At 51.2% G+C, this 19,093-nt stretch overlaps 2 protein-coding genes across 2 annotated transcripts in view; one reads left to right on the top strand and one right to left on the bottom strand.

Moving 5' to 3' along the window:
* The window catches only part of TG (thyroglobulin), a 205,445-nt gene that overhangs the window by 16,739 nt on the left and 169,613 nt on the right, over positions 1-19,093 (bottom strand). Inside the window, exons 42-43 of the mRNA XM_004580737.2 lie at positions 11,820-11,984; positions 10,762-10,929 (exon numbers count right to left, since the gene is read on the bottom strand). Of these exons, the coding sequence (XP_004580794.2) occupies positions 10,762-10,929; positions 11,820-11,984 (333 nt within the window). The remainder of the gene's footprint in view (positions 1-10,761; positions 10,930-11,819; positions 11,985-19,093) is intronic.
* Positions 5,017-19,093, top strand: part of SLA (Src like adaptor) — a 54,469-nt gene continuing 40,392 nt past the window's right edge. Inside the window, exon 1 of the mRNA XM_058668459.1 lies at positions 5,017-5,282. The gene's annotated coding sequence lies outside the window, so the exon portion shown is untranslated. The remainder of the gene's footprint in view (positions 5,283-19,093) is intronic.

Below are 19,093 nucleotides of genomic sequence, written 5' to 3' on the forward strand. Positions count from 1 at the left end.
TGTGTCCCTCTGGCCACAAGTGCTAAGACACCCCAGATTCCCTCTGGAGCTCCCTCCTCCAGGGAGCAGGACAGAACACAGTCCAGGGGCAGGTGCTGAGGTCAAACCATCTGGCTCCACACCCGTTCCGCTCCTGGGTTCTGGCTCTCAGCATATGCTGCTGTTTTCCGTGCCTCTGCTTCCTTCCTTATGCAAAGTAGATAATGATTTTTTAAAAATGCCTATTGCACAATGACTGTTGGATGCCAATGAAACAGTAAGTGTGAGTGGCTGCTACTAATCCCCCTGGCCAGGCCAGACCAGAGGTCCTGTGGGCCATCTGGGTCCTGGTAAATCTCCAAGCCCTGTAGCTGTCACTTTGCCTGCTGCTCTGAAGGGAGGTGTCCAGGGATGCCCACAGCTCCAGATGCCAGCATGGTACCAGGTACTTCCTACAGTGAATGCATGAGTCGTGGAGGCTTTGACCTTTGTCCACACAATGCAGGCCAGTGGTTAGAAGGAGGACTTTAAAGTCAGGCCCCTTGTGTCCACACCCTGAGCTGGAAGGATCTGAGCTAGAGGGTGGCTTTGCTGCTTGTTAGCTTTGTAGCTTTGGAGAGCTCAAGCTAGCTGATCTCTCCATGTCTTTGCTTCCTTATCTATGGAATGGGCATGGTAGCACAGCTGTCTTCATAAAGCTGCTGAGATGTTCAATGACAGAAAACCCACAGGGACCCGAGTACCGTGTCCTGTCGGCTCAACCCTGTCGGCTCAACCCAAGAGGCCAAGAAGGCCCAAGTCTCCCTGAGAGAGGCCCAAACACTTGGAATCTTCTCCTGGAACACTATAAGAAAGCAGCTGGTTGGGGCTGCCGCAGTGGCATACTAGGCTAATCCTCAGCCTGGGGTGTTGGCATCCCATATGGGCATCGGTTCTAGTACTGGCTGTTCTACTTCCCATCCAGCTCTGTGCTTACAGCCTGGGAAAGCAGTGGAGGATGGCCCAAGTCCTTGAGCTCCTATACTTGTGTGGGAAATCTGGAAGAAGCTCCTGGCTTTGGATAGGCACAGGTCTGGCTGTTGACGCCATTTCGGGAGTAAGCCAGCAGATGGAAGATCTCCTCTCTCTCTCCTTCTCTCTGTAAATCTGCATTTCAAATAAAAATAAATAAATACTTAAAAAAACACCACAAACAAGCAAGCAAGTAGCTGGCCATGGGATGAAGGACGGACTCTCCTTCATGGCTTCTGCATAAACTTCCCACGATGAGGATACCATCAGGGTCACCAGGCGCCAAGCTCTGGGTGTTGCTAGAAGTGCTTGTTCCTTAAAGTGACCTCATCAGATTCCTCCAAATGTAATCCGGATCCTTCCTGAGTGTGGCCTGGCTGACTGACCAGTCCTGGGTGAGGAGGGGGCGCCGAGTGCCTGGCTTCTGAAGAAGGCACTCAGCTCTTCATTCCTGGCGGGGTGGGAGAACAGATGCCGGTGCCCTGCAATTAGAGGCTCAGCAGGCAGGTGCGAAGCCACTGTGTGGCTGCGGACACGTCTGTCTGGACAGTGGCGTGTTCCTGGGGACCCTGTTGAAGGGCGTCAAGCACCAGCCAGTCCTTCGCATGTGTGCTCAAGAGCAGCCATTAGCGTGTCCTCAAGCAAAGTTAAATATTTATTCGTTTTTATTTATCTGAGAGACAAAGTGACAGAGAGATGTTTCAGCTGCTAGTTTACTCCACAAATACAAGGAGTAGTCCTGGGTCAGGCCAAGCCAGGAGCCTGGAACTTCACCTGGGTCTTGCCCACACTGGGTGGTAGGACTTGGTATTTGAGCCATCACATGTTACTTCCAAGATAGTTGTCAGGGAGTTGGATGGGATGCAGAGGGGGAGGTAGGATTTGGTCCTGGCTAGCAGCGGCTTAACCCACTGGATAGTTAGACCCCTAGGGAATCTTGAGAGGCTCAGGAGCTACGCTGTCCCACATGGGACTTGGCTCTCCAATGAGCTCCATTTCAGGGGCGTAGAAAGGGTTGCTGTCAGGATTAAAAGAGTGAATGATAAGAAGGTGGTAGGCACACGGGAGACAGGTTGTGAGTTACTAAGCAAAAGGAAATCAACCCGGTTCATTAGACCCACCTTTGTGTTCATACCAGGTGGAGACCAGTGAGATACTGCATGGCTGGCCCTGGCCTTCAATTCACCGCTCACTCATTAGCTCTCCACTGGGAGCCTGTTCAGGCCCAGGGCAGCTCTGGGCATTCACGACCCATCAGCAGACAAAATAGAGCATCGGGTGTCCTCACGGGGGACAAGACACCGCAAGCGCTGGCACCAGGGGGTACATGCTATGGGCACAGTGCGGGTGGCCGAGGGACGTCCTGCTTGAGTTCAGCGGTCATGTGTGTGATGACATAGAAGACAGGTTAGGCCAAACTGGAGGGAAAAGTGGTCAGCTGCATGGGGAGAGCCAGAGGAGGGTAGGCGAGGGCGGAGTAACAAGGAGTGAGGCCAGAGGGACTGGCAAGCTGCAAGGCAGAGGTGGCCTCACCCTGCTTTTTGCTGCTAGAGGAGCCTAGGAGAAAGGCAGACCCAGGCAGTCTGCAGCTACACACAGCAGCGGGCTGGCTCCCTTGAACTGGATCCAGCAGGAGCCGATGGCCACTGACCACCGCTGCTCACCAGCTCTGCCCCCTGCCGCGCTGATCCCAGGGTCTGCTCGAGCCCAGCAGCCTCCTGGGAATTTTGCACCTGCCCATGCTACTCGCTTAGCCCCAGGAAACAACCCATTCACAGCCCTTTCTACCTCTTGGACCCAGGACCCTCCTTCACTCACTGCTCAGGGTTCTGGTGGCCTTTGCTGGGAAAACCATTTCCAGGCTCTGAGACCTTAACTCCCCCTCCCACCCAGAGTCAAGAGGATGGCCAGCAGGGACTCTTCTGTGTCTCTGCTCATTGCCAGGCCAGACATGCACCTAGGAAACCTGTTACACATGATCACCATGTGTCCACACTCATTTGTTCCCTAAACCACAGTCATCTGCCTCCTCTTGCCCCCATCAGGAGACCCCCACCCAGGTCACTGGTGGCCTCATGGAGGCCCTCAAGGGAACTCTCTGCTCACCATCTGCTGGGACTTGATGAGCTCTGGGATCATGTTTGAACAACACCCTTATCCCCAGATATCTGCTCACTTCTGGATTCCAAGTCCCACCCCCAATTACCGTCTCCCTCCTATAACCTTCTCTTGTGTTCCCCATGTGCTTGGGGGTCACTGGCAGGCAGAATGGCCACTGTCCCCATGTCTGTTGCCCTGAGCCTGCTCTGACCAGGCTCCCCTGCCCTCCCACCCCTCAGTACTCCTTGTCAGGGACAACCTTGACCCACCCCTGTAGCAACAGGGCTTGGTCCAGGGACACTGGACATTTGACCTTAGCTTCCTTTGGGAAACCCTCGGTGTTCTCGACTTTTGTGACATCAGGTTTTCCTCCAAATATCTAACTCCAGCCCTGGTTGTTCCCTGAACCCCAACTCATAGCTCTAATTGCCAACCCCAGTTCTAACCACCCATGACATACAGCGTCTACAACCCTAACATGTGTCACTCTCTAGCTGACTGGTTTCTGCACCACAGTGCAGCCTGGGATCTGCTTCCTTGCGATCTCTCCTTAAGATGCTCTTTGTTAAAAAAAAAAAGAGAGAGAAATCAATATAATTACATCCTAGCTTAAAATACTCCAATAAATTCTCATTGCAAGATAACTAAAATTGCTTCTTGTGGTGTCCTTTGAGATCCTGTACAACAAGTCTCCTCTAAGGTTTTTGACCTGCTGCTCCTATGCTGTGCTCATCATTAACACTTGCCCATTTACTGATCTCTTAGAAACCTGGTCCTTCCAGGCCCCCTCAAACAGCCACGGCAGTCTCTGCCTGGGGACCCCAGTATCTGCTGCTTGACTAGATTTTCTCATGAACACTCAGGACCCAAACGCAAACTCACTTCCTCTACAAAGCCTGCCCAACCTGTCAGGACCTATGCTATCACCCTGCTTCAGCTTTCCTCAGGGTGCATCGTGGCTGTTTCCTCCCAGAGCAACACGAGGACTTTGTCTGCCTGGGGAAGGGAGCCCAGATTGCCTAGAACCTCTTACAAGCCTCTACTGTGGGCTCACCCACAACACTGAACTCCCCGGTTCACCCTGGCGATCAGAGTCATGGGGCAGGAGTGACCACACTTTGGGGAATCCACAAAAATACTTGTGACTTCTTTGAAAATCCAGAGAAAGGAATCTAAATGATGAAGATCTAACCATGAATCCAGGGCGACTTACATTCCTCTTGTTTAGCAACCACAGCAGTCCTTAAACTATGTTTTTGAACATTCTGGGCTGGATGAGCAAGAGCTCTGAGCTAGTGCTTCCGCTGACAGGCAGGTCCAGCTCTCAGCCCCATGGGTAGACTTTGCTGAGTGACAGTGCAGGTGGTGAGATCCTGGGTCACAACACTGGGCAGAGGGTCCTGCAGGGGTTGGCATAGCCCAGAGCAACAGGACGGGTGGATAGGGCACTCCAGCAGTTGGGAGCCATGTCCTTCATCAGGAGAGTCTGAAAATACCCAGAGCCCTGTCCAGAGGCTGAACCACACTGCAGCCTGGCTGAGCACAACGGCTTGCCCGGGCTGCATGGCATAAAGCCAGGAACTGAGCTTCATTTCTCCTATGTCCCCAGCCACCCTGGGTCTGGACCCTTACACTGTGACACCCAGCTGCCTCTGCAAGTGCCTGCTTTGGCACTACAGTGCCTCTTTTCAGGAAATCACACACACACACACGCACATACACACACATACATGCTGAAGCCTCCTGCGAGCCTCTCTTACTGTAATCTGTCACCAAGGGCTTGATGTTCAGTGCTGGGGCTCATGCCAGCACCTCGAGCTGCCAGGTTCTGCCTTCCAACTCTCAGATGGGCTGCCCTTCCCCCAAAGCCCCCACTGCACCTGCTCCCAGCTGAGGCCAGTCCCTGGCCAAGCTTGGGACATGGCGGTAGCAGAGCCCAGCTTCTGATTTCTCTGTCTTCCTTGAAGATGCCTGTGCTTGGAGGGAAATGCAGAACGCACATCTTGGAAGGAATCTGCTTTTGATCATGCAAATGAGTGGTGCCCAACTAATGTAGGCAGCCTGTCAATTTCACCAGGGAAGGAGAGAGAGGGGAAGCATTCCCCACAGTGCGGCTGATGAATTTCCACAGCAAGCGGCTACTTCAGAAACTAAGACCTCCTTCACCAAAGCAGCCTTCCTGGAGCAAGTGGGTATGTTACTAAGCTTGCCAAATGGCAGGAGGGTGGGTGGGGCCCCAGCTGGCCTGCACTGGGAGCTGGGTGGGGGCCTTTGCAGGGATTCTGTGGGTCTCTGCCAAGATAATGAATGGGTGCAGGAAAGCGGAACTTGGGGCAGGAGGTCCTGCCCCTCCTGTGACCCTCTGGGAAGCTGGGCTGTGTGTGCTTGGCACTGGGCCCCAGCTGACACAGCTGCAGGGCTGGCACCAGAAAGGAGTGGTGTGTGCCTGCTGCGCTTTGGAAAATCAGTCCTGGGTCAGGCGAGGTGACTCAGAGATGGTACGTATTCTTTGTGTTCCTTTGGCTAAGTCTCTGAATCAGGGATAATAGCCGAGGACACTAATGCTAATGCTGAAATTCAGGAAGTGAAAAAACCCAGCATTTATTCAGGTTGAACTGCTTTGCAGACATCATTGTGTATGTGGATCTTTTCGTGATCTTTTATGGCGATGACCTGCTGGACGTCCCAGCTTCACAGACAGGGAAATTGAGGCATGGATGCTGGGGAACTTAAATGACCCGACTACGGAACAGGATCCCTCTCGCTGTCCTGTGGTCCGTGCCTTGCACCCCGTGTCATTCCAGCTGACAATGCTGCCTTCTGCCTCTGCACTTTCTTCTCGCAGCACGTGGACCTCAGCCACTGGCCTTGTCCACGCTCTAGCTGCTGGCCTGACTGTGAACTCCTTCAGGGAGGGAGGCAGCTGGTATTTATGTCCCAAACAAGTCACCCAGCATCTGGCGCAGCTTCAGTGCCTTGCAGATGTCGGGTGACTGAACAAGTGAATCTGGCTGTTGGGGAAGCGTGTCTACCATCCTGTCTTGGTGACTGGGGAATTGCTGCACCCACTGCTCAGCCCCAGATGAACAGAGGGGCAGGAGGATGTCATGGCACAGAGGAAGGTGAAGAAGAGGAGTTGTTGAGATTGAACCCTTGGAAATACCCGGGCCATCCTGGTGTTTTCCTCAGCTAATGGTCATTGGCTCCAGGTGCTATGAGAAATCAATCAACCACCTTTAAATGAAGGTGATGCATGCCCAGGCAAAAGCTAGGAGAGGTAATAGGAGGGCAGCCAGGAACAGGATAGCTTGAAATCGAGGGTGCTTTCAGACAGCAGCTGCTAACCATCTTCTTTCTTGCAGCTCTGTTAGGCAGGGTTCTGAGGATTACTCTGGGTGGTGATCATGTCTGGTAGGCCTTTACCATGCCTGTTCTAGAGTTTAGCACAGAGGGCATCATGGTAAAGATCCTCATTTGGAGCAATAGGTTGGCAGTACCATTGAGGTTTTGCCCAAGACTGGTGAGCTGGCCTTGGAGCCGTCATGAACCATGTGTAGTCTTTCTTCCTCAGGGTACATGACTCCCTGTCCTCCAGCCTAGGCTGGGGTACAGTGAGACCATGCATGAAGTGCAAAGCCCTGGCACACATGAGCATTCTGCTAGATGGGGTCCCTTACATTTGAGTCCCTGCATATTTCTGTAGACGGATCGGAGGCCCTTGGAGGGAAACCCAGCTTTCTCCAGAATCTGAAGGAAAGAGGATGCCTTTGGGATTAGACAGACCTAGATTTTAACTCTGGACTGTCCCCAGCCTGACTTCCCATCTGAAAAATGGTTATAACCATCCTGGGTTTGTGGGGTGTTGTGAGGGTGAATTATTTTATTGATGCTTCCTGGGCTGGGGCCCACAGTTCTTCCTGGTTCCTTTGTTCAGCCCAGTGAACATTTATACACCTGTTACACACCAGGCACTTTCCAAGGCACTTGAGCCATCACAACTTCATTGCTCTTGGATGTCCATTCCAGGTAGGGGAAAAAGACAACGGATGGAAAAATAGACCACACAACAGGAGGTATAAGTCTCCTGACACATATGGAGAACAGGATAGGTGAGAATGGAACAGGGAAGACAGTTGCAGGGGCAAGTCCTTCCCCATTCATTAGCATGGTCGAGCAGCCTCTTACGGAATCATGGCAGTGAGTTACTGGGGGAAGAACATTCTAGAAGAGAGGACAATACATACTAAGACCCTGAGGTTAAGATGTGTTCAGACATGCAGTGACCTGGGGGAGTGGCAGCAGTTGAGGTGTGGGAGCCAATTGGAGCCACAGCAACAGGACTCTGAAAGTGACAGCAGGGAGTATGGCTTTTGCTCTGCAGGCGAGGGAGCCACGTGTGCCATGAGCAGAGCAGTGAGGTGTTAGGATCTGCATCAAAGGCGGGTTGCTCACACCATGGGGAGAGGACAGGGAAGAGAGACATGGAGAAGTCCCAGAGGTCCCAGGGAAGTCAACGATGGGATAATGGCAGGCAGGTGGGAACGTTGGCTGGGTCCCGGATGCTATGCAGATAGAAGCGCCGGATTTGTTGATGTAATGTTAACAGGATATGAGAGAACACAGAACAGATTTTGTTGTTGACCTGCAGCATGCAGAACAAGCTGCTGTTTGGGGAGGTGAGGGCAAGACTGTGGGAGAACACTCCCAGTGTGTGTTGGGGGTGGATCTCAGGGCTGGAGCTGTGCATGCTGCATCGCTGAGAACTCACTGCGACACTGCAGCAAAGAGGCCAAATCTATCAGAGGGGAGACCTAGACCAGATGTCAAGGTGCAAAGTTGGGACTGGAGGCACACATGTAGGAGATGGCAGAGGTGGGGTTGTGGCACACAAAGTCAGGCTGCCACTTGGGAAACCCCTGTTCCGTATTGGAGTACCTGCTTTGAGACAGAGCTATTGTACACTTCTGAGCCAGGTTCCTGCTAATATTCCTAGGAGGCAGCTGATGATGGGCTTGCCTGCCACACATGGGAGACCAGGTTGGAGCTCCTGACTCCTGGCTTTGGCCTGGCTGATCCCCTTGCATTTGGAGAGCAAACTACCAGATCTTTCTCTCTCTCTATCTCTCTCTCTCTCTCTCTCTCCCTCCCTCTCTCTCATTCTCCAATCCCTCTTTCATTGTCACCCTTTCAAATAAATAAATGAATCTTTTGAAGACACACTCAGCATGCAGTACTCTGCAGGTGATACACTGAGTTCCAATCTGGCTGTTGGTACTTTCTTCCTCCCACAGACCTCTGCAGTCAGCACTGGGGATGGATCCAGCCACTGAGTACCCTGTGTCTCAGCTGAGCAGTGGAACAGGCCTGGCGGGTTTCTCTGCCCCACACTCAGAGAGGTTGCACTGTTGGGTGTCCCCAACTCAAGAGCATGCTTTCTAGGCTGAGCCAGGCTTGAGCAGTGAGCTTCCTGTTGGCAATACCATCTTTCTTTGCAAGTGTGCCCCGGCTTCAGGTGACTCTAAGGAGCTTGGCAACTTCACTGGCCACTTTGGAAAGCCAGAGATGGCTGGGATAAGTCCAGGAAGTAGGGCTGTGAGAGCAGCATCTTCTTCTCAGAGATGAGAGCACCCTCATTCCCACGGGGCAGCAGGGCCATGGCCACCTCTCACCATGAGGTCCAGTCATCTCCAGAGTGAGGTGTGCATGGCGGCAGAAAATGACATGGGTACTTCCCTTTGTTTCCTATGCTTTGTTCCTTTGGTTTTGACAGCGGATAACAAGTCTGCCTATGAAGATAGAAATACTCGAGGGTGTAATTTACACTCAAGCAGCCCTGTTTCCAATCTCTTAACAACAGAGGCTTTTGGTCACGGAAACAGTTGAGATGTCTGCTTTAGAGAGCAAGAACCCTGGGTCTGGGGAGGAGAGGGGGCAGCGTTGCAGGGCTTCCGGAATGGGTGTGTGTGGTTCCAAGCCTGCAGGGAAGGGCTGAGCAACACAGGGATGCTGGGTGGGAAGATATTGAGACAGACGCAGCAGGAGTGACTGGGTTTTGTGCTCTCTCTCTCTCTCTCTCTCTCCTTCTCTCAGGACCCCTGAGAGGACCCTTGGTCACTGCCCATGGCCTACTCCAGCCTTCAGAGGGAGCTCCAGGAAATAGTTTAACTTCTATCCTAGCCCCAGCATCCCTGCCCTGCCTTTATTTGCATGCATGTGCTTTTATAAGTTGAATATTCCTCATCTAAAATGCTTGAAATCAGAAGTGCTTTGTTTTGCTTTTGTTTGATTCTGTGGTTTTGTTTTGCTTTTTTTGTTGTTCTGGAATACTTGCATACACATAAGGAGTGTCTTGAGGAGGAGGCCCAAGTCTAAACGCTAGCGTCATCCACTTAGTGTACATACTGTAAACATATATGGTCTGAAAGTAAGTTTACACAATATTTTCATGAGTCTGCGAGTGAAACAAAATGTCAGGGTTTGGAAGTTTCTCCTGTGGCATTACGTCGATGCTCAGAAAATTCTGGATTTGGGAGCACTTCAGATGTCAGACACTTAGCGGTCAGAGGCTTCATGACAGAGGGGAATCACACAGGGTTAAATGGGGAATTCCTAATCCCAGGGATTCAGCTCCTGGCTGGAGGGGTCCCAAAATTCCAGACAGAGTGGATAATTCCAAAACACACTGCTGCGAAACTGCGTAGGCCAGGGAAGTATGCATTACTTATAGCAGTTGCAGTAATTAATTCATAATATTCTTTTTCACACCTCCTGGGGGAGCTGAGGTTAATTGCTTGTTGTCTTTCATTCTATACCATAATCTTTTCATGTGGAGGTGTATAAAATATACACACTGACACAGCTTCAGTTATGGGCAGCTTTGCTTTTCTAAAGTAGCAAAGCTGCCTTCAGTTCTATCTCCGTGGTTTCTTCTGCATCTAACCACATGTCACAGGTGTGCCCCAAGCCAGGGGAGACACACTCATGTTGTGTGCACGCTCTTAACGTCTGCATAATACCTACCGGTGTGTGTGTGTGTTCAACTTCACTTTGTTGACCATTTTTCAGTTAATGGACACCTGAGGCGTTTCCAACTTGTTACCATAATAATTAATGTTGTGATAAAAGCCCTCCTACACTTAGCATGTAGAATGGATGCTTTTACCGCTGTAAAAAGTGAGATATATTACCCCCAAGGAAGTGGAATAATCCTAAAGAATATGGAGTCCTGCCTGGGTGCAGTGACGGTTTTTCAAACATTCTGGATACCCTGCCTTGTATGCAGCGTAGCTGAGACCCACATTATGTGTGGGTCTCTCCTGCATCATGAGTTCCTATTATTCATAAGAACAGGGGTTCTCAAGCTCTCAGAACCTGGGTGCTCTCACTTGGAATCTGCAGGTTGCTGGGGAGCCCACAGTCCTTCATGATTCATTCCCAGCTGTTACCTGTGGATGTATCTGTGCTGCCCACTCCCCTGATGATGTCTAATGTCTCAACTCCCAACCCCACGACACATGCCAAGCCCCTGCAGCTTCACTGTCTCCCAGTGTGTCCACAGCTGTCGTGTTAACTAGCAGTCACATTAAGGATGCTTGGCCAGAGGGGTTTGGCTGGTCAGAGTCACACAGGCCCAGCCGGAGCTGCAGACACCCGAGGCCCCACCCTACCTACCTTCACGGCCTTGGCTCTGTTGATGAGTCCATCGTCCTGCGAGCTCCCAATGAGCAGATCCACCTTGGCCCGTGGCAGCCTCTGCAGCACTCTAGCTGGAGTCTCACGCAGGTAGCGGCCGTCGACCATGGGACCCCAGTAGTGGAAAGGGCCACTCACAGCCAGGAGCTGCGTGGGTTACAAAGGGCTGTCATTACTTGCATGGATCTTATCCTTTACATAACAAATAGCAGTAGAATAACCAGGTGTATTGCTTTGCCACACGAGGTTCTAGCCAGAGCCATGCTGATGTCATCCACATGGACTGTACTAAAAGCAAAGTTAACGCAACAGGAACAGGCAGCCAGGGCACTGTGACAGTTCCAGGGGCTGGGAGATGCAGCTAGCCCTCAGGTTCCCAGGAGCCTTCCTGCCAAGGTCACAGTTGGGCCCAAGGGAGGAGTGGGGAAGGATGGCAGGGAGGTAGGCTGGGGGAGTCAGTGGTAGAGAAGAAAGCAGTGGTCCTGACAGCTAAAAGTGAATTCGCTTTAGTTTTCATCAGTTGAGCCTACAGTGGAGGAGCTCAGCATGGGACTTGCTCCAACTCCTTGGTCTTGAAGTCCAGCAGAGATGACGACAGCCATGCCTGACAGCATGCCCTCAATGAGTGTCAGGGCCAGCCAACGGCACACTATGAATGAGAACTCAGTAGCTGGAAAGAGACACGAAGCTCTTTCAGGAGTGAGAGGGGCCACAGCCTGCTGTGCGGCTGCATCTCCAGCTCCCAGGGACGTGCTGGGACTGGACTCAGAGCTCCTGTGGTTCCAGTCCAGCACAAGGCCCTCCAGGTGTGCTGCACTGCTATATGCCCCTCCTCTCTGAGCCCTGCTTTATTGCTCCCATTTCAGAGATGACAAACCTGATTGTTATAAGGATCTGTCTATCTTAGTACCTGGCTGTGTCCCATAGAGGGCCAGGAAATGTGCATTCCAGCTCCAGCTAGTTAGCAGCGAACCATGTGGCCAGGATGGGTCACAACTCCTTTTCAGGTTGTAGCTTTCTACATACAAAGGACTTACCTTGGTTTGGGCATCATTGAGGATGTTAGCAGGCTTCTGGCGGAGGCAGGACACCACATCCTGGCTGGATGAGCTGGGACAGCCAACCTCCTTTGCCAAAGCAGCTGTCTGCAGCTGAGCCCTCTCAGGGCTGATGACTGCAGCCGGGGAGAGTGCAGAGCCGCCCTGGAAGACAAGGCAGGCTCAGAGCCGGGGATCTGGATCAGCCCCTCCCATGGCTCACCTAAGAGACCTTCAGGCCACAGCTGATGCTCCTTTACTCTTGGGAACCCCAGAATGTTCCTGGGGATGTCCACGAAGGGGGTGATCAAGACTGAGCAAAGGCAATGCCCACATACCATGTGATCTTGAATGGGGCAAACTTTGGCCTTGGAGATGCGGCTAGAGTTGTGCATGGAAGCAAAGGGTTGATAGGTTTAGAGCAACCCTCTGGGAAGAGAACTCTGCACCGGTGGAATTCCATCTCATTGCCTCCTCCTGGGTTTTGCCTAAGCAGCAAAGTTCCCCGGCTCAACTATGAGAGATGGATTTTCAAACATGTGCCTCCCAGAAGATGCCAGAGACACAGCCATTGATTGCTCCAACCATCTGCTGTCCCAGCAGAACTAGTGAATATCTGTGTTCAAGGACCAGGGTACTGGGGCCATTTCCTGTCTTGGATCCAGGGTCAGGAAGTCCAGCTCTGCCTGGATTGCTGATGGCATCAAGGTCTCTGCCCCACCTCTCCACCTCTGTCAAGGACCTCTGATGGGTCCTGACCCATGAATGATGCCAGGGAACTCCCACTGCATCAAAGAATCATGGACAGAACAGGGAAGCAGCTGGGATATGAGTACCACTGCCACCATGACTCAGGTAACAAGTGACTACCACTGATAGAGGACTTAGATGAATGAACTCAAGAGCTCACCCACAGCAAGCATGTCAGTTGCTTGCTCTTATTGGCCCCAATTGATGTGGTCCAGCCATCTCCCACCAGGGTTTGGCCATCTTCAGAGGACAGAAGCAGAAGCATGCTCACAGGCCAGAGTAAAGTGTATATGGTGGCATGGGTGTGGAAGTCAAAAAAAGAAGCACCTTGATCCAAGTGGGGCACCTTCTCAGACGTGAAGCCAGCCTGTGGGCTCAGATTATTGGGCTCCTCCAAGGTGTATGTGGATCCCAGGCAGGGTCCTCATGGGAATGGAATGTTCTAGCTCTAAGACCAGGGAGTCTTGCATGAGGGGTTTCATTGGCCTCCAAACATTGGTCTTTGATAAGGGGCAGCTGGGCTGGATAGCATCACTATCAACTACATGCTAGCACCTGCCAGGTTCTGTGAGCTTCTTTCTCTTCTACCAGGAACTGGGTGCCTATGCTTTACATAACCTTCACAAGCAGTAATATGAGGTTGGCATAGTTATCACCCGATTTTGAGACAAACCAACTAAACTTCAGAAAGCAGAGGGATATTTCAGCTACCTAGTATGTGCCAGGTATAAGGAGTTTTATAACAACACTCATGCTCAGTGGGTAACTCACCAAGGCTTGGGTGCTGAGTGCTACGCATTCGTCACATGTCACCTCATTGGAGCTTTTAATTGATCGGGATGATACTCTGCTGGCTCTACCTTCAGACCAGAGAAGGTCTCCCTAAGAAGCTGTTGAACTTGACTGGACAATAAGATGCTGGACTCTATGCTTGGTATATGCTTGCAATGTAGGAATCTCAACTGAAATTGAACTGTGGTTATGCAACAGGGTGAAGGAATCCACCATGGGGGGAGGGTTTGGGGAGGGGTGGGGGGGATCCCAGTACCTATAAAACTGTGTCACATAATACAATGTAATTAATAAATAAATTTTTAAAAATCTTAACCACACCCCTAAGAGGCAGAGAGGGAGGAGGAACTGGGGTACAAACAGGTTCACTCCCTTGCCCAAGCTGGCGAATGGCAGAGCTATCTCAGAGACCCATGCTGAGCCATGATCTCAACTTCTATGTTTTCCCATGTGTGTTTCTATCCAGTGGAGGAGGGCACATTGATGAGCTGAACTGGCTCCTCTTACACAGGTGCTAAGAGAGCACACTGGTCTGTCTGACTCCACGGTCACTCTGTCCCAACTCCATGTCTTACCCTGAGCTAAGTGTATCAACAACAGTCACAGGGGTGCACCAGAGCTCATGGAGAGGATGGTGGGAGGAGTGCAGAGGGATGCACCTCTGACGGCAGGCAGGAGTGACCCTGAACACTCACTTGTCCCAAGGGACAATGGATAGACATCCAGATGGAAGAGATGCATGCTCCAGAGTGTCCATCTGAGAGGCCAATGGGAACAGACACAGTTCCTGGAACAAGGTGTTCCTAACAGCACCACTCATGGAAGGTGCCATTGGTTTTGTGCTTTTAGGATCAGGGCTGAATGGTCACAGGCAAAGCACAGGCAGAGCAATGGGTGTGGTGAAATGTGCTGCCAATAGGGCTTGGAGCCGATGCCCAAGCCAGGGGGAGGACCAAGAGGGAGGAGCCCAAGGCTGATACTGCCACAACAAGTGCCTTGATCAGGGCCCCTGTCCCCAGAGGCCAAGTGGGACCTGCAGTAGCAGAAAGGCCAAGCTCTGTGGCCCAGGTCTTGCCCTAGATGCAGGACAATGGCATCAGAGAGTCTTGGACACCATTTCCACCTTGGCATCCTGACACGATGTCATCAACCCCATGCCTTTCTCCTGCCAGAGAGATCATTGAAAGAGCAGGCCCAGATATCGAATTATTTAACTTCCATAAAGGAGACACTCTTATCCCATTTTACAGATGGGAGTGTCCAGGCTAACAGAGGAAAGTGGCCATCTTGAGACCAGAGGACTGAATAAGACTCAGGACTGGAGAAAAGAACCAGATGAGCCTTACACATCCATCTGAAGTACTCTTGAGGACAGGTGGCAACATGACCACCACCAGTATCTGTTTCATTGCTAAGTCCAAGTGAGGACCTTGTGGCTAGAGTAAGAAACAAGGCCAGACAGTGAGACACTCAGCCTGGGCCTGGAAGACACACAGGGCATGGCATTGGAGGCCCCTCGACACAGGTACTCATGGCTGAGGGCCCAAGGAGTCCTTCCCCACTGTTCTCAGCTGCCTAGACCAGGCCTGGCAGCTTGGGCTGCTGACTCAAGCAGAACAAGGCAGTTGTTCTGTCCTCAACGTTTTAAGACAAAGTTGGCTGCCGCTGGCAGGACTTCCATCAGGCAAGGCTTCTGGCTGTGTAAGTCTCCAGCCAGTGGCTCCCTGTGAACTCAAACATCTGTCAGAGAAGGGGAATTGCACCCTGGCTCATCCCAGGGCCTGAAGTTCCACCACGGGGCCTTGAGTTACAGTTGAGGTGACTTGGTGCCCTTGTATTCCTGTGCCTTGGGGTTTATGCCTTTACCAGTGAGAGACCAGCTTTCCTGAACAATAACAGATATGTTGTGTGTTTTTAAACAGGAAACATACAGACATGCTCCCAGAATGTTCAAGGTCAAAACCCATGTTCTAAATAGCAAATGGCAACACATCCAAGGGGCTGCTCAGCTCAGCTCCAACACTGCCCGGGGCCACAGGGAGATGCAAATTCGAATGGAGCTGCAGATGTTTTCCACATTTCCCTCAGCCATGAAAAGCCGGGGTTCCTGCTTCAGCACGGAAGTGGTTAAAGGCGTGGGTGCTGCTGATGCTGTGAGATAGCTATGAGAACTTTCCTCTATCTTCTGGTGTTGGGTTTTTAGCGTTTTTCTGTAGGAAACCTCTACCTTCATGGAAAAATAGCAGTTAAGCAAGACAAAACCTAACAAAAAACCCAGCTACTCAGCCTCCACTTTAAAGCACTCAGTTGCAGACTGGGGCTGGGAGCAGAAGGAGGGGTGCTGTCCAGAGCTGTACCAAGAGCTTGGACTTTGGGGCAGAAGGCCCAGGGTCGGCTTCTGGTTCTGTTGCTTGTTGGAGACGTGGTGCTGCCATCTCCCGCCAGGGTTTGGCCCCCTTCAGTGGACAGAGGCAGAAGCACGCTCAGAGATCAGGGTAAAAATGTCTACAGTAGCATGGGTGTGGATGGCATGGGTCAGCCTCACAGTGGCAGGTGTGCCATAGGATTGCTGCCACTGTAGTGGGGCCTCAGGGCACCCCTGCAGCCTGCAGGACCTCCATACCCCCTGATCGGCCCTTCCATACCAGCAGGGCCATGCCAGACCTACGCTTTATCTAAATCTGACTCAGCTATTAAGTAGCATAGCGCTTCCTCTTGTTGTTTTTATAACTCTAAAAATAGCATGGGCCCAAACCTCAAGTGCTGACTCAGGCTTTGCGTCCTGGAGTCTCTGAACACTGGCCTGTTCTCAGTGAGCCATGATGGTCACCTTGGGCCAGGACTGCTCTGTCCTTGAGTGTTTGAGAGCTCATGCACAGCCCCACACGGGAATACACAGCACACACTGAGATGCAGACCTACCCAGGGCACAACAATCTCAGACATACATACACAAGTATACAAATACACATCCACACACAGACACGCACACAGAGTCCCAGCAAGATACACTCACACATACATCCTCAGAGCACACATAGTCCCAGACACACACACATACACACAACAAACACGCAGGTACACATTCACACACATCCACACTCGTGCACATGGACACACAAGCACATTCCTACAGACACACACAAACACACGTACACATACACAGTGTTTCCCATGTGGAATTCTCACAGGCCTTCTATGAAGGTGTCACCAGCAGGAAACACAGCAGGGAGAGGGGCTGTCTCCATGTGAAGCTTGGCCACCCTGAGGGGCATCTGTGAGTGGAGCAGAGACTCTGGGCAGACTAAGGAGCTGTGGGCCCCACCTGTGCCCTCACACCTCTCAACTCCTCAGCTCCCGGGAAGTGAGGCTTTTCGGGGTGAAGGGCACTCAGAGGAATGGGGAAGGGCAGATGTCTCAAGGTGTACTCCACATTGAGCTTCCTCCAGGAATTACTGTGTGGAACCAATAACGAGCTCCCACGAAGCCCTCATGATGGGCCCTCCTGTGAGGGCTGAGCATCAGAATCAGCCCACAAGGAGGGCACTGGAACAGATTTTTGGGGTGACAAGACTCATGGCTAGGGGGCAGGAGTGGAGGAAAACTTGGACTGCAGCCAGTGGGTTCCCTGGCTCCCTGGCTCCATGTTCCAGCCACTGTGTGTCTCCATAGTGACTATGGCCATCCGTCCCTCTCTGTCCTTGTGTGAAGGGGAGGCACAGGCAACTGGGGCAGGCCAACAGTTCTGCCTGTCACCACTTGGCTGGATTCCATTGTCTTCCAGAGCATGGAGGGTGGGGTCCTGGTCTATAAAAGGAGCATTATGGTCAACAGTCACAGGACAGATGGGCGAAACACCCAATGTGTGGTAGACACTTGGGGACAGTTCTTTGTAATTACCAGTAGGTATAATGTCAACCAAGGTTTAATTTCTATGATAACTTATCCTGACCTGAAATTTCACTCAACTAAGCCCGTCAGTGCAAACTAAGCTGATCCAGCAGGTCCCTGTCAATGTCCACCCAGGAGAGCAGTGTAAGCACCCAGGTCTTGGACTGTTGGGTATCTAGAATAGCTGCCTAGCTCTGGTCCCATGCAGTGGCCATACATGGGACTTTTTTGGCTGTCATGATCTAGGTCATGATGAAGGATGAGGTAAGGATTAGATAGGAAGGATCTCTCTTTCTCCCAGCTAAATTACGGCATATGACTGAGCTGCCGAGATAACTCATAAAACTCTTTTGTACTCAAGTTCATATCCATGTTAGTATTCTCTTGAATGATTTCTACACTGGAATCATCTTTTCTTGACTGAAGAGTTTGCCTCTGATTTGTAACACTTCGGTTTTGACAACATTCAGGCTGGCATGATGACTGATAGATCTTTAATCTTGAAGCTCTGAATTAGGGCACAAGAGAACACTTCTCCTTCCTGCTCTCTGGAGTTGGTACCACCCAGTGTTACTCAGTGAGAGGCCATGGAACATGGGTGAGTGAAGCAAAGGTCCAACCAGCGCTCAATGTATGTCTCATGTGGAAAGTGGGGACCTGAGCCACTGAGTCATCTACTTGTACCACCCAGCATGCACATTAACAGGAAACTGCGATTTGAGAAGAGCTAGGAACTCAGGCCCAGGCACTCTGGGCATCGCAGTGGGCAGCTCAACTTCTGCACCAAATACCCACTGCTACGCTGTGTTAAAAGACTGAAACATGGACAGGCATTTAGCAGAGCAATGAAGCCAGCAGGCGGAATGTCTTCAAATCACACTGGCATGCCTGGGTTTGAGCATTAGCTTTCCTTTCCTTTCCAGCTGTGTGCTAATGCGCAACTTGGAAAAGAAGGCTCAAGCACCCGGGTCCCAGATACCTACACAGGAGACCTGGAATGCCTTTCTGGCTTCCAGTTCCAGCTGTTGTGGGCATCTGGGAAGTGGACCATCACACGGGAGCTCTCTCTCGCTTTCCAAAGAAACAAAAAACAAAGTTTAATGAATTTTAAGAAGAATCCACTCTCAGGCACTTTGATACACGCTGACAGTTGTCCTGCAGGCACCTAACACAGAACTCTTGCATAGGTTGCCTCACGGAAACACCCACAGCCTGTCTGGGAAATAAGAACTAATATCACACAATATACTGCTTACTTAACCATTCCTTTGTGTATGGGCCAGAAGTGTACGTAAGAAGTATTTGGAGCAGACTCAGCAAAGAGTGACAAAGAGGTTTAAGCTTGAATGGATTGGAAACTGGACCTGCTGGCTCCAGGGTGCCCTCCCATGCTGCTATGCTGCCTCAGTCCGTGACAGGTGTCAAAGGAGAGCCAGAGACAGCTGACCTGGCTCCTGTCCTGTGGCCTGCCCTCCTTCATGCCTCCTTAATTAGTCCAACCTCACCAATTCCCAGGACAAGCTGAACAAATTGATAGGTGGGTTTTATTGGCATTTTATACTTTTTAGGAAAGTTTAAATTTTCTCCAGTGATTGATATTAAATTTCTAATTAGAAAACATTTAAATTACATTAAAACTATGAACTAAAACAAAACTGATTCCTATCAAAAGAACACTTGCTGACTCTGCTAGCCTTGTAGTTCAGACTCCCTGGGAAACTTGGTGGGACCCCTGGGTGTCTTTAGAAGTGAAACAGAATGCCTTTTCGCAACATTCAAAGTAAACATAGCAGCACAAAAATGCACAGTGAGAAACATGGGTGAGCAAGACAAAATTAAGT

Source organism: Ochotona princeps, chromosome 9, assembly GCF_030435755.1.
Source record: "Ochotona princeps isolate mOchPri1 chromosome 9, mOchPri1.hap1, whole genome shotgun sequence".
Lineage (NCBI taxonomy): Eukaryota > Metazoa > Chordata > Mammalia > Lagomorpha > Ochotonidae > Ochotona > Ochotona princeps.